At 38.3% G+C, this 23,377-nt stretch overlaps 1 protein-coding gene across 14 annotated transcripts in view; it reads left to right on the forward strand.

Annotated features, from left to right (window-relative positions):
- The window catches only part of HDAC9 (histone deacetylase 9), a 459,263-nt gene that overhangs the window by 332,386 nt on the left and 103,500 nt on the right, over nucleotides 1–23,377 (forward strand). For all 14 annotated transcript variants that reach the window (XM_083872072.1, XM_083872070.1, XM_083872068.1 and 11 more), the window contains 2 exons: nucleotides 4,470–4,519; nucleotides 19,165–19,272. In XM_083872072.1, coding sequence (XP_083728198.1) covers nucleotides 4,470–4,519; nucleotides 19,165–19,272 — 158 coding nt within the window. The remainder of the gene's footprint in view (nucleotides 1–4,469; nucleotides 4,520–19,164; nucleotides 19,273–23,377) is intronic.

A 23,377-nucleotide genomic window follows, 5' to 3' on the forward strand; every position in this document is an offset into this window, starting at 1 on the left:
TCAGGAAATCCTAAGATCATAATGTTATATACATTTATACATTTTCTTAGGCAAGGCAACATCAAAACTGAAAAATATTTACAGGATAATAGATTCTTAGCAGCTTGAATTTCTAAGTAGGAAATCCTCCTTAAAAAGAAAAAAAGGTGTTTCCAAGAAAAAGTTCTAAATTCCTGCAAAATTAAATGGGAAACATTTTTATTACATCAATATTGCTAAATTGTTCCTTTTTGATATAGTCAAGCATTTTATTTAAATTTTGTTGGGTGTAATTAATTTTATTTTTTACATTACTTAATATAATATACATTGATACAAAATATTATTCCAATCTTGGATCTCAGTGGTTGAGCAGCCTCTGGGATGCAGTGTGCAGTTGCAGATACAAGGTTAAGAGGGAATGGACCTAACTGTGTTTCTGCTGATGTACACAGAATGCAGAAAGCTTTGTTACTGCAATCTCAGAACACCATTTCTTGGCCCACTGTTTCTTACTGGACATGCTTTGCCTTTTTTATTAGACAATTAGTCCAAAACATTTTCTCTCTAAGTTTATATCAAGATCACACTCTTAGAATATATTCTGAATGTGTCCTTGGCTCACTGCCCTTTTCTCCCTCTGTTTCTAGGATATTTTCTTGTTGTATCTCACATGGCCACTTACCAAGACAAAAGTCAATAAAACACCCTTCCCACATGCCTTTGCACGTGCCTGTTTTCTGGCTCGAAGCTCAAATCATTTTGGCTTCCAGACTCTTGGATAAAGGAACCTAATTGTCTCTTACATTTTGTCCCCACTTCAGTGAAGTTGAATCTAACCAATCCTGACATTAAAATTAACATCTTTGTATATTACAGAAATTCAATATATATGTACCAAGGGAAAAATATCTAAAGAAAGTGTTTCTTATAAAAAATGTCACCAATCACAACATTGTCTCAGAAAATATTTCAATGAAAGTGTATTATTTTTCTACAGAAATAGTTCCATCAAATGATGGCTTTGCATCCAAATGAAAAGTAGGACCTAACCTTCCTTTCTTTACTCCTCTACCCATCCAAAAAGACAGAAACACCATTTGTTCACCACTTATGCTCCAGAAAACCTTTATGTTTCCTATTCTCCCTTGGAAGAGTGCATCTGCTTTGTCTGAAGCTTTTATTTGTTTGTTTGTTCATGGTTTTTTGTTTGTTTGTTTGTTCCACTCACAAGCAGTTTTTGTACCTTTCAAACAGAAAAGAAACACCCGAAGGAATGAAATTTAAGTATGACTAGGGTTAATAATGTACTACTTGTCACTAAATCCTTATTTCAGTTTCCCTGTTCAAGAAAAACCACCTGTTCTGGAAGACTGCTAAACAACATTACTGGAAACTATTGAAATCAATGAGACTTATGCACATATTCATCTATTCCTAATGGGTTACAAGTATTAACTTCCTTGAACTCTTGGCTTTATCTTCCCTGTATCAGGGTCTACAAATGCAGCTATTTTAAAGGATCACTTCAACTCCTACACTATTGTGTAGTTAAGCTTTGGACTGATGCATTTTAGTGTGTGTTAAGCAACATGTTATATTGCATTACCATTGTCTTGACACAAAGGAAACTAATATGCAGGCTATGTGTCACATCACATTATGGTTTCAAATACCAGAATACAACCTTACAGACCTCTTCATACAAATTCAAGGGCAGAACAGAAAACATTTCTTACAAGTTTGTTTTCTTTTTCTCATTCCAACCATCATTAAGAAACTGTCTAAGTCAAGTTTCCTGTTATTAAAAGTTTGTAAAATTAGAAATACACTATCAGCACATCCATGACAGTAAGTCAGTAATTAGTCAGCAACTAAAAGACACATCAGAAAGCATCCAGCCAATTCTAATTTCAAGTTGCTGAAGAAATAAACACTTAACCGATGCTCTTGAGGGATGACACTGAGAATAATGAGGTTAAAATATGAACACACTTTTAATTAGGGTTTGGTTTTCTTCTTCTTTTGAAAGTGATTTTCTACTCATCATTTCTTCGCAGTTTATCAGACTCTCAGTCCCCAATCATCAATCTCCTAAGAAGCTTCCTTGACTTCTGCAGGGGCCTGACCTCAGTCAGTGATGGGTGTCTCAGCACCTAATTTAACAAACCAGCTTCTGCTGCCTTTGTGCATTGATATTCTAGAATACAAATCTTGGGACATTTCTAGTTCTATCAGTAAAAGCTGTACTGAATGTAAAGTGCTGGTGACTACAAACTCTGCCTTAGTGCAAAGTCGAAAATATTTGATTATTTAGACTTTGTCTTCTACCTAACTTGAAGTATCCTAATATCCTCTGGGACATCAACTTAAACACCATGAGAAATTCTCACTCCAATTTATTTTCAGAGTAGCTTTTTGCTATTGATTTTCATTTATGGCAGACTGTTGTGAGCTTTTCTTTTTTGTGAGGCTAGCTAAGGAATGGCCTCATTTTCTCTTAGTCCAACATTTCCCCACTGTTCTTTCCATGAAATCTCAATGTTTTTCTTATTCTTCAGAGTTTGGCAACTATTATTTTTTAAGCCATTATGCAATAAGAAGCAAGCATTACAGCAAGCTTCTTGATACACTGAAAAGGCTTATGTGCTTGTTTTCCCCAGTTTTAATACTATCTTCTGATTGATTTTAATGTCCTTCCTCACCATTTGCTTCTCTGTTTTTATTTTGTGTTTATTGCTTTAAATAGTGTTTACCATGCAAAAGGTGCCTGGCTGCAGGGAGATAAATGGGAGTTCATGTGTTGTCTCTTGTGTCCCACCTCTGCCATGGAATTTAGGAAAAAAGTCTAGTCATTCAACAATCTAAAAATGCCTTCTTTTATCTCAAATTACATCTTATGTTTCCATTAATGCCTCCTGGCACTTTAGCAGCACAAATTTTTCTAGTTATCTGCTAGAGACTTTTTCATCTTCCCCATAGTAAAAAGTGAAAAATTGGTCCCTGGATCTGCTTAGCAAGAAATCTGGAAACTCCAGCTTGCACTTCTACTCTGACAATCTCCTGCAGCCAACATTTCCTTGCATGTCTGGGGCCATTAGGACTCACAGTATGAGAATACTCTGCATAGCTACTGCACCTGCATTTCCCCTGGTAGTTCCACAGGAGGTTTTGTTTGGCTTCTCTTGCACACTGTGCAAACTGATCAAAGGCCTCTAGTTGGATAAAAATGCATCTTGGATTTTACTCAAAGTGTAAAGCACTTTCCTCATCCCAGACCTTGCAGTCTGGTCTCTCGTACTTCAAAGATGATGGCTTATAATTGTCTTTATGCATTTCATTGGCACCTGCTAAACATGACTAACTGCAGCATTCGCCCCTTCCATAACAAATGGGTGACTCCTCTAGGTAACTCAAGTGATTCACTATCTAATGTTTCCTCCAGATGGCAAAGTTACAAAGCCAGTTCTGTGATATGGCAGGGGAAAAGCTTATGTTCTCTTCCACAGCTGCCTTAGGATCGGATTACACACTGGGATAGAAACTGCATCAAATCCTGAGATCCTTATCCAGTTTTCATATTGTCATTATCAAAATAAACAGTGATTTTAGTAGCACCAAAAAGAAGAAAAAAACCCCACACCCACAAAAAAACCAACAAAACCCACCCCCAAACAAACAAACAAACAAACACACAAAAAAGAGAGAGAAAAAAATGAATTAATAAAATGCAAGTATAAATATCAACGTAAACCCTATGCTATTAGCTAATGTATACAGTAGATTAGCTAGAAGTTAAATTCTAAAGCCTAAGTTTTTGTTCCCTTTATTATAATGTATTTACTGAATAATACTGAAAAAATAGTATTTCAAGTTATGTTTTCAAAACATTAATACAATCATTGATGTACATGAAGAAAACAGCATTTTTACACAGATAGACTAAGACTGCAATTTTCAAAGGAGAAACTCTTTTGAAGCAAAAAAGCTAAGAAACTAGTTATCAGTTTTATGTAAACTTAATGTGGTTCCCTCTGTTGTCAGTGAAAAGAAACAGGTACTTCTCAAGCATAATTCATCCCATCAGTCATGTTGGCTGGATGGAGGTGCCTGCCTCCCTCCTCTAGCTGGAGAAGAAGCTGAGATGAGTAGCTTAGTCAAGCTTATCAGCTACAGATATCAGGATGATTAGTCACCCTAGTTCAGAGTGATTTTCTGTGGAATTTTGATCATTATATTCCTTTGAAACTACCACTTACCAGTCTTAAGATTTGTCACTGTTGCATAACAGTACTTTAAATGTCTCATGGCTGATTTGATTTCTAAATATTATGATTATTTTCTGTACTATTGTCTGGCATTTTCATAGTGATAATAATACCAAAATCTAAATTACTGTAAAGAGTAAGGAAATACTGTTCCAGTATTTAAATGCCTCTTTTTTTGATAAATGATGCTTATTGTTTCTTTTTTTTTTCTTTAATATATAGGAAACGTGTCTCAAAAACTCTTTTCCTTGTTGCCTTGTGGAGGACTTGGGGTAAGTAGATGCTTGTTTATTCACAAAAGGGACAGCACACAACATAAGTGTTCTCTGGTTAATTCCTTAGCACTATCAGTTCAAAGTCTTAAGAAGCTAATAAAAAATGTAGAGATGAAACAAGAGCCATTATTGCACCGTGTTTTCAAAGACACAGAAGATAGTGCATTACAAGAGGCATATGGAACAGTTAGGAACAAATTTTGTGTAAATGTGCCCATTTCTAGTTACCCCACTTTGGGTTTTTTACATGAGCTCTTTTCTTGAGGAAAGTAACATGGATACAATTGTTACAGCACGATGAGCTTTTGAGAAACTGTTTCCTGTACTGTTGAAAAGTAAATGTGGCTCCACACTTCTCTGAAAGACAAAAAAGTTGCCAAAGTTAACATTTAGCATGGAAAGGGCTCACTAACTGCTAGCCAATAACTTGGGTATTAAAGTAATAAATTCTGTGAGCATTTTCATGCCCTGTTTTGAAATGGATTCATCCTGAAGGACAAGCTTGTATTAGGACACAGTAGACAAAAATCTGCAGAAAGAAATATATTGCAACACCAGGAAAAAGAGTAAAGCTTGAAAACCATGTAGAATTTCTACTGATACCAGTATCATGCTCCTATTAAATTGTAGTGAAGACAATGCCAAGGAGAAATGAGTTTTCACACAAATGAGCTTTTTACACAAAAGTATTTCACATTTTTGATCCAACTGAATCCATTATTTATTGATGTCAGCAATGTCAAAGTAAAATGACAATATTCTAGATATCAGTGGGCTGGATGGCTGATGCGTATTTTACTTCACTTTTACTGTTTCTCAGTGAATTCTCCAGGTATCTTCTCTGAAAAGTTTGAACAGACATAAAGGTGTAATCTCTGGAGGTCAACTTTCAGTGCAACCTTATGCAGTTTCATTCACTTTTATTCTTCACAAAGGATGAATTCCACAACATACTAGTATGTTTATATGACAGAAGAAATACTCCTTTTGTAAAGTTTTAACACACACACACACACACACACGTGCGCGCGCACAGAAAAAAAATGCATTTTCACCTTCAGTATTTTGTAATTTTTGTGGATTTCTGAACTATGAGTTAAGAAAAAAAGAATCAGGAAGTCATAATCATTCTTGCTCCTTCACCTTGGGCTTAGCTTGCTGAAGATCCTGCCTAAAATTTTGAAGTTGGTGGCTAGCAACTTGCCAATTTGGAAACTTGGGCATCATTTCTGTATGTGGTTCAGCTAACATTACACATTGCCATGTAGACATGTGTGTGCATGTGCACCTCTGTAAACTACTGTGCACACACACACACATATATGCACACAATGGTGTGTAAAAAGGTAATTTTTCACACTGCTGAGAAAATGAAACTAAAAATTAATAAAGTTGAGAAAGGATGTTCAGGCTTCTGAGTAAAGAGGAGATTATGTAAAAGTTCTTGGAAAAAACTACTTGAAGGCCTTGGACAGTAAAATGGACTATAGCATTCTTTGAGAATTAAAGGATAAGATTTTTCTATGAAAGAGATTATTGTGGTATTAAAAAATCATGACCAGAGATGTTCTTTGAAATCCTTCTACTAATAACAATATGTTCCATTCTAAAGCTAACACAAGTCAGAATTGCTCAGTACAACTTCATTTTTTAAAGCATTTAAATTCATCTACACTTGTTTTTTTCCAGTCTATTTCATTTATTTCTTATTTAAATTCATGGAAATTGGATTAAAGAGCATGTTGTAGAAATAGATCTTTTATTTATTTATTTTCTAGTTGGTCTGCCTTTCTATATATTATTACTGTCAGGCTTGCTGTGGGGCTCTTTTAAAGGAATAGGTTATGACCTTTTTCAAGGTAAATAATCAGATTAGGAGCTTTCTTTCAGCAATGTTTAGCCGTCGATTGGTTAAGATGAGCTCTGGGAAAGGGAGCTACATCAAACTATGTGGAAAGCAATTCTTACGCTTACTTTCAGAAATGATGGTGGAAAGGAACAAGAAATATTGCTACTTAGTAGCTTTCAACTTAAATGGAAAGTATAAAGCAGTAATCAACATAAAGCAGGAAGTGTAGTTCATACAAAGATGTTAGGGAGGGATGGAAGAATTTTGTCTTTTTTATGTCTGTTGTATAGTTTTTCCTCTTTGCTTGTATCACTACTTGTTTTCTACAGAATATAAGACAGTGTTAAGAAAAAAAATTCCATTCTTGCAGGAGACTTTATGATTGCCTTTTGAATGAGGGTTTTCAGAGCCCTTTGATTCAATTGTCTTCTAACCACACGGGGGGACCTTGCTGTTATTATGCAGCTCTATTATTAAATACATTAGTGGTTACACTACTCATGCAGGGGATGGGAAACCTAGGCTCAGTTCTGTCTACACTCAAGCTGGATTTAATATCAGAGACCCCATTTCTTAGTGGATGTTGCTACCACACAAGAGATCAAATATTATTTCTAGTTGGGGACCCCCACACCATGCACTGAAGCGGTGCCACTGTTGGAAAGAGCACTAGACAAGTAAGGCTTTATCCATAAGTAGGATAAAACCCCACCTACCTAAGGCTATGATCTACCTATTACATATAAAATTATGAATACTGTCAAATCTCAGTTCTGAGGCCCTGTTCCACAGACAGCTTATAAATCTGATGTGAAAGAATCACTGAATAGAATGAAAACTGCTCTTGGATCAAGGAATGGAAGCTGGGATTTCTAAACACTGAAGACATATCACTTGATGCGCTTACTGTTCCGCGCTTATTGTTCACAAACGAAAGTCCAAATAACCTCTGTATCCCTGAATTCTACTCTACTACTGATTTTCTTATCTCTGTTCTAAAATTGCAGTCAACATCAGGGATCCTCTTCTTTGAACATTACTTATAGTTACAGTGAAAGAAAGTTTGTTCCAAGACTTTTAAAAAGCAAACAAGAGGCAGTCTGTGTCCATAACCAGTATTTTCTGATCCTTTTCCATGACTAAATCTTTTGTAGCAATGAAAAAATTTATGTAAAACTACTGTTTACTCATTTTGTAAACACTTCTCATCCATATGAATTTTCTTTTAAGTAGTGCTAGGGACTGATTATGTCAGAGTCGTTGGCTTAGTATGTTACACTTTCAGAAGAAATCAAATATATTTTTTAGGTTCATAAGGAACTATTTAAGTAGTAGTTAGCTCTCTTATCTAAGAGCAGAAATCTGTTTCATCTGTACAGCTAAACATATCTCATGAAGAGAGAAAAAAAATTGTCTAAACTAGCATCCTAAAGTTGCCCATAACAGGTTTTCTTTCAATGATGGTTAATATTTTATCAGAGGACTATCCAGGGTCAGGAGCATAAAATCCACTGAAGTATGGAAGCTCCCTCCTGCAATAATTCTTTTTATGGGTTTTTTTTTTTCCAAGCTTAACCTTGTTCCAGAACCAACTGTTGTTAAAGAATTCTAATACCGAGGGGATGAAATTCTTTGTGTTGGAGAGAGACTAGCAGCTCTACGGCCAGCAGTTTTAATAAAAAGAGATGGTTTCTTGCAGCTGGTCAGAAGTTTGGAATGTGAAAAGTTTTCCAGGAGAGGCGGGTAGATTGCAGGTGAAGTGGCCAAATAGGGAGAATAATCACAAATTACATTTGGGTTCTGTGGATTGTCAAAGCATTCCACAATTTTTCATCTGTAAACAGCCACTAGAGCTATAACTGATCATTTGACCAATGTATCCATCTATTGCAATTCCTCTCCTGTTGTGCTGTGAAAATGACAATAAGAGAAGCAGAAATCTACTTTTAATGGGAGTAAGCTTCATCTCCTTGTCTCAGTCTGTCACTAAAAATAGTGATTGTTTTCTTGCCTGTTTGACCTGCTGCTGTGTGAAGAAATCTTGAAGTCATTTCTCAGCCATATTTTTTTGTCTAGCTGATAGGCACAAAACCCCACAAAAGCAAAGAAGAGCAGGCTTTTATGATAATGTCATCATCGGCTCCCAGCTTCAAACACTTCTGCGGCTTTTGAATTGTCATTTATAACTTGGAACTGAACCGACCCATAATTCCCTTGATGCATTTAGAGAAATTGATAACAGACTGCTTCTTTTATGGCTCAGAGGAGGCAACTCCCATCACATCACTATTGGCAGTCAATATTATTTTCTGACATGGTTGTAAAAGTATAAAGGGGCTTATGGCATTTGTTTAGATGAGGAATGGGCTCTCAAGCTGTGCTGGGGTTTATGGGTCCAGATTACTGAGAAGCAAAGGGAATATGATGTTTGCAAACAGGATATGATTTTATTTAAGTTTGGGTTTCATACGTTGTTCCCTGGGGACTGTCCTGCAGACAGAAGAGAATTTCACTTTTATCATATGAAATTGGGCAGTTATCCAATCCCCCCTGCTCTCCCCCCATCCTCACCACCAAAGACACTGCTCCAAACCTGTAACGCGTAAAGTCAGCACTTTAAATTGCAAGAGGAGGAGCTGTCCTGCTAAAAATCAGACTTCAGAAGAATTAATGTTTAGTGAGCTGAACAGAGTGGCTCTTGGGCTAAATATCAAGCCATCTGAATGGCTAAGTATGGCTTTTACATATTATGGAATGTCCATTGCATTTCCTCTAATTTTGCTGTGACAGCAGTAAAACAGAAGTGATATCTTCTGCTGGGATAAACTGGTCTTGTTTCGAAAACTGAAGCGTAACTTGGGTCTTTCATATCAGAAAACAATGGCCTGTAATTACCAAGGGAAGAAGTTTATAGTCACAAAAGCTCTCACCATATTTAGAAAACTTAGAAAACATTTGTATTTTCTGAATGTTAAATTCCTTCCTGCCATTCCTTGCTGTAGCAGCTGACAGAGCTACTTTTTGTCTTGACCACACAGGAAGAAAAGCAATAAGAAAGGCAAGATTTTACTAGTACACAAGTTTAGTAAGCCATCCAGGAAACAAATTGGTTTTTGCTGCTTCTCAAACTTCCCTTGATCTTCTCAGTTTGTGCCCAGGAAGAATTTTCAGCCTTTACATATTATGACTCTTCATTCTTCTTATTTCTATAAGAGCTAATGGTATCAAACTGGTTCCATTACCATGGTACAACACTGTAAAAATCAAGAATATTGGCAGTGGCATTGCATTGCCTTCTTGTAGCAAGTTTAGATTCCAGGTTGCTTAAGTATCTCTCCTTACAGCTGCATACAAATGTGTCTAAAGAAATTCGACTGCCTATAGTTTGGGCACTCAAATGAACCATCACCTCCACAAAGATGTAAGAATTAATTTGTACCTTTCCCCTGTATTCCAGGTTGTACCACAATAGGTATTGTCCTCTCAACAAAAAATATGTCTGTTTCCTAGTTATGAGAAAGCAATCTGTAATTCCCAGAAGCTCATCTACTCCATATTAAGTCTTCCACTGTGAAATCCTTAATATACCATGCTGTCAATACATTCACTTAATACTTTAAATCACTTACCTGCCTCATTAACCAACTGAAATCTGCCAGTTACAACATTTTGGAGCACACTGCAGAAGGCTTCCAGGAATGAAGGACTTGTTTACCTCCTAAGCCTGTCAGCTACACCACCCCTAAAGAAATTTCAAGATTTAATCAAAACAACAGGCATATTATGCTTTAACTGACACATTTTGCAGACTATTTAGGACTCACAGTTACTCAGTGTTGATTATGATATTTTCTGCAGAAGTCAACAAAATGAGTGATCAATAAGGCCACCCTGGTACCACCCCAAGGCTATTTAAGGCAACTGGGGATGGAACCAGAGCCAGAGCTGGACGTTGTCTAAAGGAAAATCAGTGAATTAGATTAAATCTACACATTTAATTAACTTGCTGTCCAGAACAAGAGCCCTCTGAAGATTCCCTTGTTCAGCTTTATGTACTGGCATCAGAAAGCCACATGCATGGGTTGTTTTTTCCTAAAATCTGACAGAAGAACTGACTAGAGGTGCTTGATTTCCTTTATTGACAGAGACTTGAAACAATTAAATGTCAAATTTTAGGCACATTGATTTTAGAGGGAAAAAAAAAGTAAATACGATAAGGTGACTATTGATGATCACAGCAAGATCATCAGCCAGCCTTCCTTTACTGAAGCACACAGACTTCATCTCTTTTTCTGGGAAGTGCATCAGTGACTCCTGGGCAAGGGAGGGAATGCCACATTTAGCATAGCAACACCATAGCCACAAAAAAACACAAACAAACAAACAAACAAAACAAAAAAACAAACAAACAAAAAACAACACCCAGAAAAACAACAAACCAAAACCCAAACCCCTTCACATTACAGGGTAGATATTTTGTCCCATTCTTGTTCTTTCATGCTACTGAGGTGGCCCTGTGCCATCTACCACAGACCTTGATGTTTTGGTGAGAGGTGAAACTGTTTAGCTGAGAGACATAGTTCTTTGGCATTGCTGCAGGCACAATGCAGCGCTCTAGAATAGTCCCAGACTGCTTTTACTTGCAGCAGGCAAGGAGATAAAGATCAGGTGTAGTAATGTGACAACTCATCAAATACGAAATTTGGCCCCTCAAGCAATTTTTTCCCTTTTTAACAAAGGACTGTTTCCCCTTGCTATTCAACCAGATTAAATTCTTAAACAAAAATAGAGTGTTTGGAACATCAGAAAAAAAGTTATTGTGAAGTTAATGATCTACCGTAAAGCCAAATCTTTAAAAGTCTTACCTAATTTTCTGCATTTTCTAGAAATTATTTTGTTGCCAAAGGCAAACATTATGCAAAGAAGCTTCTTATTTGCCAGAATAGGAAACATAGATATAGAAAGAAAGAAAGAAAGAAAGAAAGAAAGAAAGAAAGAAAGAAAGAAAGAAAGAAAGAAAGAAAGAAAGAAAGAAAGAAAGAAAGATATGCAGAGGTATGTTAGATGTAAATAGGTGGAATAGTACCATATCCAATCTACTACTACTACTATTCACTCTTTCCAGACTTAATCACATATGCACATATGGATTTGATGGTGATTCTGTAATTAAAGAAGAATTCACATTTGCACTTTAATAATGTATAATGCGTTTAATGACAGAATTTAACCCCCGGATGGACAGAAGAGCTCTCTGAAGAGTAAATGTTCATGTGTTGTTTATCTGAACACCAGGTTCTAGTGTAGTACTACAGTGGCCTCTAATATAAAGACCATCTACATCCAGGCAGAATGCTGAAATGCTATGTTTTAATCAAAATGTGTTCAGCAGTGAATGATGAAACTTTCCAAAAATAGGGCTTGAATATTCATAAAGAAGCTGCATTTTCTGTGACTGTATGCATTACATTCAATTATACATTGTTGTATTTCCTTGTCTACAAACTCCTGGAAACTGCAAGATCAAACACAAGAAGGCAATTGCACAAGCATTTTCACACACCAACCCATTAAATACTAAAACAAATGTCAAGTTAAATTAATAGAGTACTTAGGGCTAGGCCTGAAAGCGCAGTAACATTTTTTACAAGCATCTGGTGATATACACCACATATCTGAGACTTGAATCTGGGCCTAAGTGTTTTATTTATGAGTTTTTTCTAAAAACAAGTTCTAATCCACATCTAATCCATGCTATCCTCCCTCCATCCCCCTACCAATGATCCATACATCACCGTTTCACTAAGGTTTTGAGATCCTTTATGGTGTTTAATGTATGCTTTATGAGACCTTGAGATTCTGGATGTCTGTCATAAAAGTTAGTTTAAGAAACCAAGTAAAACTATTTCTTTTTGAGATATTATTGTATTCAGACTTCAGCTTGACTTAGCCTGATTTTTTTCGGCTTCTCCTTTTGCATACAAAGCTACTTCTTTTCCAACACAGACGTCATATATTTAATTTTTTTTTTACAAACTTTAAGATGATTTCATTTTTACTGAGGGGATACTGCATTTAAATCAGGGGATGACTTCCAACATCAGTAACTCTGCTAGGCATCCAATAATTAATAAATAATTAAAATTTTATTGCATATTTTGTAAAAATTTGCTTTGATTGGCTTTTTATATTCCTTCACTATTGGCAGGTAAAACTTGAAAGACGTTGAGTATTCTACATACAACTGGTTTGTGTATTGCCCACATTCTTTGTTCTTGTGGAAAGCCTGGAAAGAGGCTTTTGGGGTCAGAATTAATAGCCTTTAAAACTATTTTTAGAAGTCCTTTTCCATAAATATTATTACTGAAAAATTCTCCTACTGGAATGATTCAAACACAGAAGTCAATGCAAGACTAAGGGAATTCCATGGCTTTTGTTTAAGCAATGATTTGTGATGGTCCTTTGAACTATTCATCCTGCTGGAGCCTAAGATCACATGCCCTTCACAAATTATTTGTAAATCGCACTGGTAGGCAAAAAAATATGCAAGGCTGATATTCTTGGCACTCTTTATGTTGGGCATTTTAGATCAAAACAGCTGGAAAGGCCTTTGACAGAAAAAAAATCTTTGATACAGCTGCAATAGCAGTAAAAAATAAAGGAAGCTCACTGTACATATTTTTTTTTAAGTAGTACACTTTTACACACTTCCTGTATCTGGAATTTATGGAAAAGACGTCAGCCATGCAAACCTTTTCTCCTTTGTTCCTTAACGAGTGACATGGCTGACAGGCCATTCATTAGAAGTTATTCCTTGGAGATGATGTGCACACCTTCGCTTCTTTAGTCATGGTGAGATGAAACAGCAGCTGAGAAGCACGTTGAGGACCTTTTGCTTCCTAGTGGAAATCACAGAGGTGATGAATGATCACCAGGACATCTGTAAGAGTGGGAGGTGTGAGCCATGAGCATGACACCTGGGAAACTGCACTGCTCATGGTGAGGAGAAAAATATTACAAACTTATGCAGTAGCATTAGCTGGCACCAACTGTCTCTAAGAATGACAGACTCCTTGCTGGATGTGATACCAAAATGCCACACAATTTTTAGAGATTGAAACACTTTCAGAAAAATATTTAATTCCTGTTTTCACACCAGTATATTAAAAAAACCCAGAGATGGAAACATGTTTGCTCTGGCATAAGTGAAAGAGTGTGAGACTCTGAATGCTTTTAAAGTTAAAACACAAGAATTCACTCTGAAATATCCAAGTTTTACTAAATTTCAGTATCCCTGAGGAGGTTAGTACTCTCAAGTAGTATTTATCACAGACTCTTAATCAGTTTGTTTACTGCATACAGCTACACTATCGTGAGCTGACCAGATTTCATTTACTTCTCAGTATTAGAGAGATAATATATCAAAGAGAGACTTATATCAAAGGACTTTTTTTTTTTTTTTTAACATAGTTCTTTTTCTAGATTTGTGTTGAGAGGTATCAATTTGAAATGCACACTTAACTGACTTCAATCCAAGAACAGCTGAGCCCAACCTCCACTCTTTAAAGAAAGGGTAAAGAATCCTTTCAAATTACTGTAAAGAACTTCTGGTTGCCCAGAATACTGGACACACAGAATACAATGACCACGATCCAAGGAGCATCACAGGGCAAAGTTTCCATGAACAACTAGATGACAGATTGCATTTTTGACCTGTTGTCAGTAAATGAGTATCTCTTGTGGGGATGTGTGGTATCCCTAAAAGGACTGGTTTTGATTTTAATGATGGCAACAAAAGTGCAGAGAATCCAGAGCAGAATGAGAAATTCAGTGTATTTTTAATTCCTCTTAGGATTAAAATCAGAATTCCACTGCAGAAAATGAATTTACATTACATCATAACTTGTGTGCTTGTGGGTGGGAGGAGGAGTGGGGAGAGAAAGTTCTAGGATGCTTTGAATTCATCCTAAAGCAGTACCTTCGGCTCTCTTTTATATTGTCATATTGTTATCAGTGGGGATGTATTCAAGGCGACTTCAGAGTTTACAGTAATTTAGGAAAGATAAATAACTTGCACAGATAAATACATCATGCAGGGTGTAAAAACTGAAAGGTCTGTTAGACTGTGAGCAGCATCTCTGGTCAGCAGAGCTGTGATGCAATGACCACTTGGCCCAGGAGATTTCTGGAAAAAAGAGGACTGAAATAGAAGATGAGGAGTGAAGAGCCATTGTAGCCGGGAAGGACAGGTTAAACAAAAAGCAATTATTATCTTAGAAATGCTTTAAAATTATTAATCACACTCCTTTTTTGCCCACCTGAGGTAGATAAATTTAAATAGCAGGACAAGGAATTGTCCTGTTCCAAGGACTGGAAAATTTCCAGTTTTGTCAATTACAATGATTTCAGACATATCTTTAAGTAAGGAATCTCTCAGGTACACTGCCATATCTTTCCTCACCATTTTCACATATGCCACAACCTGAGCATAGCATAAGGAGCTGGTAACTTTCAAATTTTACAGTCAGTCTTCCTTAAAATGAAATTTTCCAGCCCAAAAAGGGTTATAGTACAAGCTTTCTGTCTGTTGAAGTATCTCTGCTGTAAGGCTTCTTTCTTAGCTTGAGTATGCTTCAAGTTTTCATTGCAAAAATGGCTGTAATCACATAGATATTTCTTACAGGAAGCATTCATATCAAGTTTTTTTTGTAGTGCAAAGCAGAGAATTTCTAGACATAGGGCTTGAAATATTAATTCATTCAGTCAGGAGAAGTTACCTACATTTCTTTTCACTTAAGTCATTCCCTTCCTCTTTAATGCCTCCACATCCACTTCAGGGACAGGTAGCTTAATTTCTATCATCTGTAGCTTTGCAGAGTATTAGCTTTGCTACACATGCCAATGATTGAGCTATACTAGATGTGCTTGAAAAAGCCTGCAACCTACAGTGCTCATTCAGGAAACTGGGAGTGAAGTAAATCCATATGTGTGTTAGAAAGTCAGTGTTCAAATAGGGCTCGTGTCCTCTGGCTCTTGGCACTACCATGTACAATTCTTCTTTGAAGAACTGTAGCAGTGATAGGATTTTTGATAACAAAATATGGAGTATGCTCATAGTTCAACACCGGGGTTTCAATGCTTTAAAAAAATGTTGTTTTTTTTATTTGCTTCAATTCAGAACATTCTTCTATCCTGACAATTTTTAAAGGACTCCTAAATAGAAGTAATATTTAAATATTAAGCATAATAAACAGAAAAAAGGCTAAGATTCTGTGTTAGAATTCAGCTACAAATGTGTTTTCCTCAAATTTTGTTTAACATTGTCTGAAAAACAATCCTAATCCAGACAGTTTTTTCACTGAATTCTTTGGCTGCTCCAAAGCACTTGAACAAAAATAACCTCTTATAAAATTCCATCTGACTTCGTCATAGTCTGTGATTCATAAAGCATCACATTTGTCACAAATTCATGCACAGTCAGCACATAGATAGGCTGTCAGATACATGTGATATATACATGCACTAGAACCAGAAACCACAGTGTCTAATCCTATTCCCTTTACTTGTATAAAATCCAACCATTTCATCTCACAGGAATATAGAAAAGCATATCAGCAGGACTTTAGAGCTTCATTTCATATACAGCCTGAAAACTGGGCCAACTAGTAGCTGTAATTTTAATGGGTTTGCCATTTATACCACTATATTTCAACAGCAATTTACAAAATAAACACTGAGTAACACTAAAAGAAAATCTCTGTTTAAACACCTGAAACATTTAGAGGAATACATAGAGTTAATAGAGATATAAAACGGAGTGAGATGGCATTTTCTAGCTGTTACAGCTAAAGCATTGGCTGTGTGATGCAAGTTCTTCTAGGCTAGTCTTCATGAGATGTTCCTCAGAAATTCAGTCTTAATTTTGCAAGAATATTAAGTAGTATTTGACACCTAAGTTTGTAATACTGTGCCTTTTCAGGGCAAAGATTCATATATTTATGTTACTTTTTTGTATTATAGTAACTGTCCATTAAAGTATGCAGCTTCAGTTGGCTACCCCTAGTTTTAAGACTTTACCACTCATTACATGTACCATGCCCAAGAGATTAGCTAAAATATCCTGAGTTTCCTGTATTCATTTAGGTGGTCATTTTTGAAAAATTTCTCAGGAAACATTGTTCTGTTTCCTGATTGCCCATTTTTTTCTACCAGTCCAGGTAAATTAAGGTAACAGTCATTCAAGTGGTCTGAGGGAAATTTTTCAGTGGAAGATACTTGGTCTTACTGTCCCAGTTCAGTCTCCTCACACTCAGCTGAAAGCAGAAAATGATAAATGCTGTACCTTGGCCAATGCTCAGCATTCAGCACATGGAGAGACTGCAGTCTCGTGTGTCAGAGCAGACAACTGTCTTAAGGGTGGGTACTCTCAAGCTGTGGTTACAATTTTAACTTAATCAGCCTTCCTGGAAATGAATCATAGGCCCTTTGAGGATGCAGGTTGCTCCTGCTCATGCCCTGGTGTACAGAGCAGCTGCCATTGAATCATTTTCATCAGCCACTCCTTCACGTTAACCTTAATTTGCTGGCCATAAAAATGGTAAGAAAGTACTCCCTCTCAGCCCTCTTGCTGATACTTCTTTATTTAAAATACTGCACAGTATTTTTCAAACTTTATTATGGTTTGATTCAATTGATTTAACCAATGACCTCTACTTATTTATCTCCTGATTAGCTTTAAAAATGAAATTTGATTCACAGTTCCTTTAAAGCAATAGAGATAACTTGAAGGTTTGCCTAATGTTACTTATGTCATTATTTTTTTACTACTTGGTTTCTTTCTTATTTCTAGCGCCCTATTGATCAATGTGCATCTTTCCTGAACTTTATTTATTTAAATCTCAAGCTACCAATCTACAAAAAAAAAAAGTATAATAAATTATCCCGTACAGTTGATTATGCTTGTGTTTGTATAACATTTTGAGTTTCTCAGATGACACAACGTGCTGTCACTACTGTTATTCTAAAATTTGCAAGCAAAATCCAGTTTTCTTATTCAGGTCTACTGCAAATACAAACTATTTTCATTAGTTCTGCTGCATGCACACAAAACTGATCAAAATGATAGAAAAATCAGGTCCAGGATACTGAAAAATAAGATCATCTAAGTAGCTTGAAATATAATATTATTGTAACAGTAATGGCAAAGACATTTGACAGGTGTAGAGAAGATCAAGCTTAGATCAAGCTTCTTTCTGTTTCAAATAACTAATCAGAGAAATTCCTCAGAACTTCCAGAGTCAAGTAGCAATTGCATCCATTTTCAATTACTTGATTTCTTTCTTTTTTATTTATTTATTTTTTAAAGGAATTAGGAACAGAAGCTTCTGGTTCAAACTGAAAACATGTCTCAGTGTGCTTGGAAGTCATCCAAAAAGCATCTGCCACAGTATTTTGTCTATTTCTAAACGTTTTTCTTTTCATGATAAATTTGTACGGTATGCTACAATTAAATGCACTTCCCATGGAGCATTGAGGAAGTCTGGCTGTCTCTTTGGATAACTTTTTCAGACTATTTAACACCAACTTGTCTGCTTTACATAATATATATTATATATATAGGGATATACATTTCACCTATGTGTTTTGGTATGTTTCTGCAAATAAATACTTATTAAAAATAGATTTCGAAAGTAAAGTTTTGGCACACTGATTGAAGCTGTAGAGCTGTGCTGCTTAGCCACCTTTGTAGCATATTCTCTATAATGTAAAGCTTTACATGTCACACTTTCTAATTTAGAAGGTGCAGAAGATAACTTTCTCCACTTTAACCCCCCTCATTCATCTGTTACAAAAAATAAAGCCTTCCAGCCAATGCTTATTAGTTCATCAAAACTGGAGATACAGCAAGGGTCTTGCTTTATGTAATTCCATTTTCTGCCTGTGGCAAGAGTGACTGCTGAAATTATTCAAAACCATTAATTGCTCCCATTTCAGTCACTTAGAGACAACCGCCTGGGAAGGAAAAGCGAGGGGTTACTACTCTGTTTTGTTCTTAAGAAAGGGGCCACTGATGTGCCATTGCTGAGCTTTGGTGGCGCGGGCTGCCCGTGCCTCTGCTGGGGTGGCTCTTCCCATGGACATTCCCCATGGACACTGCCCATGGACACTGCCCATGGACATTCCCCATGGACACTGCCCATGGACACTGCCCATGGACATTCCCCATGGACACTGCCCATGGATATTCCCCACGGACATTCCCCATGGACATCCCCCATGGACATTCCCCACGGACATTCCCCACAGACATTCCCCACAGACATCCCCCATGGACATTCCCCACAGACATTCCCCACAGACATCCCCCATGGACATTCCCCACAGACATTCCCCACAGACATTCCCCATGGACATTCCCCATGGACATTCCCCACGGACGCTGCCGATGGTGCCGGGGCTGGCAGGTCCCGTCCCCTCACCAGCCGCCTTGAGGAGCGTCTGGCGAGCAGGCCCGGCCCGGCCGATGTAACACTGTTTGTAATGAGAAATCTAAACAGGGAATGGCAGCGAGGCATGACAGGAATGTGTTTCCATTGGAGAAGCCCGTGCAGAGAAAAAGCATAAGCAAAGCCATGTCCAGAAGGCCTTTCAGCTGGCCGGCACGGAAGACTGATGTTATTGTACACGGGCTGTCACGCTGCCAGCCCTCCCTCACGGGTTTGTTTTCTCTCATGCTCTCCCTCTCCCTCTCCCCTCTCGGCTGCCTTCCTCCCGGGCCCGGCTGTTTGCTCAGGTGGACAGTGACACCGTTTGGAACGAGCTGCACTCGGCCGGGGCGGCGCGCATGGCGGTGGGCTGTGTCATCGAGCTGGCGGCCCGCGTGGCCTCCCGGGAGCTGAAGGTGAGGTCCGGGCCGCGCCGTGGGTGGGAGCGCCGGGCGGGCCGGGAGCGCGGGGGGCTCAAGGGCGGCGTTGTTCCAGCGCTGGGCTCGGGGAGGCGGCGGGGCCGGAGGGGGAGCGCGGCCGCCAAGGTGTGGCGGGGCGTGAGGGGCGGCCGCGGCCGCGGGCGGTGCCAGCGCGGAGGTGCCGCAGCCCGAGGTGAAGTTAGGGCACACCTCCGGCCAGAGGCTGCGGCACTCCCTTTGAAGTCAAGTTTTAATTTTTTTATTTTTTATTTTTTATTTTAAGCGCGGTTGTTTAGTCACGTGCGTAACGCCGGGATACCACCCAGCGAGAGGGGCGGCAGGGCCGGGGCTGGCGGAGGGCGAGGGCGGGCGGTGCCCGCTGCCGCTGCTGCCCGCCCGGGGCCCGCTCTCCCGCTCCCTGCCCGCTGCCGGCCCGGCCGTGCCCCGCTCCCCCGGGCCCTTCCCGCTCCCTGCCCGCTGGCGGCCCGGCCGTGCCCCGCTCCCCCGGGCCCTTCCCGCTCCCTGCCCGCTCCCTGCCCACCCGAGCCCCGCTCTCCCGGGCCCTTCCCGCTCCCTGCCCGCTCCCTGCCCACCCGAGCCCCGCTCTCCCGGGCCCTTCCTGCTCCCTGCCCGCTGCTGCCCACCCGAGCCCCGCTCTCCCGGGCCCTTCCCGCTGCTGCCCACCCGAGCCCCGCTCTCCCGGGCCCTTCCCGCTCCCAGCGCCCTGCGCGGGTGTGCGGGGCGGGATGTACGGAACCCAAATTATCCCCAGTCTAAACAATTTATAAAAGCTCCAGACCTGACAGACTTTGACGTTTTATTTGGTATTTTAACGGCCCTATTTAAAGGTACACCATATGCAGCCGGAGTGCAGGCTTGCCCCAATAAACATTGTTGGAGCTAACATGTCTCCTTAATGAAACTGTTTATTCACTTTCCAGTCCGCATACTAATGGATTCAGTCCTGTTGCCAAATCAAGATGGAAACAAATATTTTAAAATTAATACTGTATGATGATTTTTAAAATCCCAAATTCTATTTGAACTTTAGAATTTTCTTCCTGTATATTTCTCTTATTTTAATCAAAATATGTTAGCTACCTGTTTGGGAATGAGTACCTATATTTATGTATATATGTACATAGATATAGAATATATCAGTGTATAAATGAGAGCATAGTCAGGTGAAATGCAGTACTATAGCTCTGACATGATAAAATGCAGTTATTAAACTTTTATGTTCAGATACTGAAATCATTAGCCAGGTACCCCACAAAATGTATAAATTTTGAAATCTCAGATCAAGGACAGGGTGCATTATATGGGATCTTGTTGTGTATCCTTTCTGATGAGTTCTTCATCCCCTTTAAGATTTTTTGGGCATAGTAAGATCTATAACTCACTGTGCGTTGTTCCACACAGGAATAATGAAAGTGAAGAAAGATTTTGTATCTAGTTCTTATCTTTAGCAACTGTAGGACACACACCAGTGTCCAAGGCAATTTAAAAGCAAGTTTTGGTAAGATTAGTGAGATAGGTCCTGTGTGCACTTGACTTGAGTGGGGTCCACTGCAAAATCTTTACCACTCACCTCTGTGCATTTGTGGTGTGTCTCACACAGTGTGAATGCTTTTACTTGTTTAAGTGTGTGATATAAAGCTGAAAAAAAATCATTAGCCATTGTGAGACTTCTCTTGCTACTGCTGTTGCAAGAGTCTGTAACCAAATGTTTTATATTTAGTACTAGGTTTTTTATATTTAGAACTAGTTTGTAGTTTAATGTAACATTATTGTTGATCCTAAATAGAATCTTTTTCTACAATGCAGAGAATTGAACCAGTCTCATGCAACTTGTGAGCTGAGACATAGGAAAGGTAATTTTTCAATAGATATGCCCAGCAGTTGGTTTAAATCAAGTCATCAGAAAAACAGAAATTTGCTGTGAAAGAGAATTGTGAATATTCCTGCCATTCCTGATAGGTGTTTATCTAACCTGCTCCTAGACATCCAGCATGAAGCCCAGTGATTTACGTGCCACTATGGCATCTGTATGAACTATCAATCTGCATTGTGGTATTTTTCATTTAAGGTTATGGAAAGGTTATTAATGCCTGACTGTCAGTAGGAAAGCATGTTAGCAGTAGTTCTGTAAATACAACAGCCCTGACATTAGCTATTTTGGCATAGTCATCCTATGTTTGCTTTGTCACTGCATCCATTCAAACCCAGGGTTTGCTAGCAAGTTGCTGTCAATACTGTCATATTGTAAATTGCACTAGGGGGGGTTTTGGTTAACAATATGAAAATATCAGTGTTTTCTGGAGTTCTCTGCCATCTCCATATGATTTTAGACCATAGATCTGTATGTTCCAGGCTACCTTTATGCCTTTACATGTTCCTTTTCCATCTTCCTGACATTTTATCTGTAGAAAAATAAGTTGATCAGCTATTTCTGTTAGGGAAAATATCAACTTTGTAGTGTACTTGTGAAAATCTATGGGGAAGAAGATGAAGTTGACCACTTTCATGTGCATTTATTGAGCTATATATGCATGTGAAACAACGATTTGGGGCCTGTGAGCACTGAGTGGGAGGATTAAGCTCTCATGGGAATCTGGAATGATCTGCTACAGCCTCAGAATTTTTCAATGACAGAAATAGCACCTTCCAAGAATTGAATGCAAGCTCGAACAGCTCTACAACATATTAACAGCAAGATGAATGCAGTAGAGAAGCACACCATAGTGGTTCCCTGGATGTTTACCACTGTGGATTCCTATCAGATGGTGTACTGTCAGTTTGGTGTCAATTCAATCAATTAAACCCCCAAATTTTTAACAACAGTGCTAGGCTAAAGTGTGGAAACAAACATCAAGTGCCGTGTATGGATGGGGATGTGACATAAAAATTTCATTTCTGGAAGGGCAGGACATTTCAAAGTCTATGCTTATTCCATGGTCTCTACTGATACTGCTTGCTATGGCACAAAGTGATAGTAGTAGGTTGAAGCTATAGGTACATGTTGCTAAGAAAAGAGATGAGACTGCAAAATAAACCATGAAAGGCTGCAGAACAATTGGGAGATTGATTACAAAGCTGGGCATGAGTCAAACTCATATACAAGGAAAAAAAATTCTTTACTTTATTCTGAATTTCCTGAGACTATCAGTCTCATTGCACGCAGGTCTCATTGAGAACAGCAAGATGTTGTTCATCTGATTTGGACAGTGTTCAAAAACTGACAAGGAATTAAGAGGAATTGTCTTTGCTGTAGTTCAAATCTCTTGTGAGACATCAGATTTCTTTGATCTCCTTGATCAGTGGGAAAAACATCAGTATAGCAGTGCTAAGGATGTAAAACAATATCCACAATAGTGATTAACAGTGGTGGGTTCTTTTTTTTGCGGGGGGAGGGGTGTGGGGCTTTTTTGGGGAGGTTTGGTGTTGGTTTTTTTTTTTAATTTATTTATCTACTTTTTTTTTAAAAAATAAAGACAAAGACTTCTGTGGGGAGTCTTAATCTGGCTTTTTAAATTTAATTGTATACACTTGTTAAAATTAAGCATTCTGTGGGTCTGCTTAATAATATAATGAGCAGTCATTAATATCCATTTGATATACTTTTGAGGTAGTATTTTAAAGAATAAAAATCACATCACTGAGATATATAGTACTGTAAATGTGATGTTATACTGAGTCAAATGCTATGCTTTTCCTTTTTCCATAAATTTATTTACATGTCTGATGAATGTGTTCTTGGCAATATTACAGTGGGAGATGAGCCTAATTATTGCATGAAGGTTACCTTCTTTTGACCTGTTTATAATTAGGAAAGCCACTGATGCACAATGAGGTATTTATGTTATGTGGAATCAGAGCCACACCTCTCCTGTCTGTCTGTTTTTATGTATCTGTGTTTTGTCATTTTTCATTTCCCAAACAGATTTATGTAGAAAGCTTCTGATAGTCTGCTGCTTGACTACAGATTTTTAGAAGACAGGAGTATGTGAATCTCTGAGTGAATAGAATTCCACCACAGTCCTTAGCTGTATCCAATAAATAATTTTATCAGATAAGAGAAGTCCTATGATAAACTCCTTAG

The sequence above is a fragment of the Zosterops lateralis genome, assembly GCF_965231275.1.
Source record: "Zosterops lateralis genome assembly, chromosome: 1".
NCBI classification, from domain to species: Eukaryota; Metazoa; Chordata; class Aves; order Passeriformes; family Zosteropidae; genus Zosterops; species Zosterops lateralis.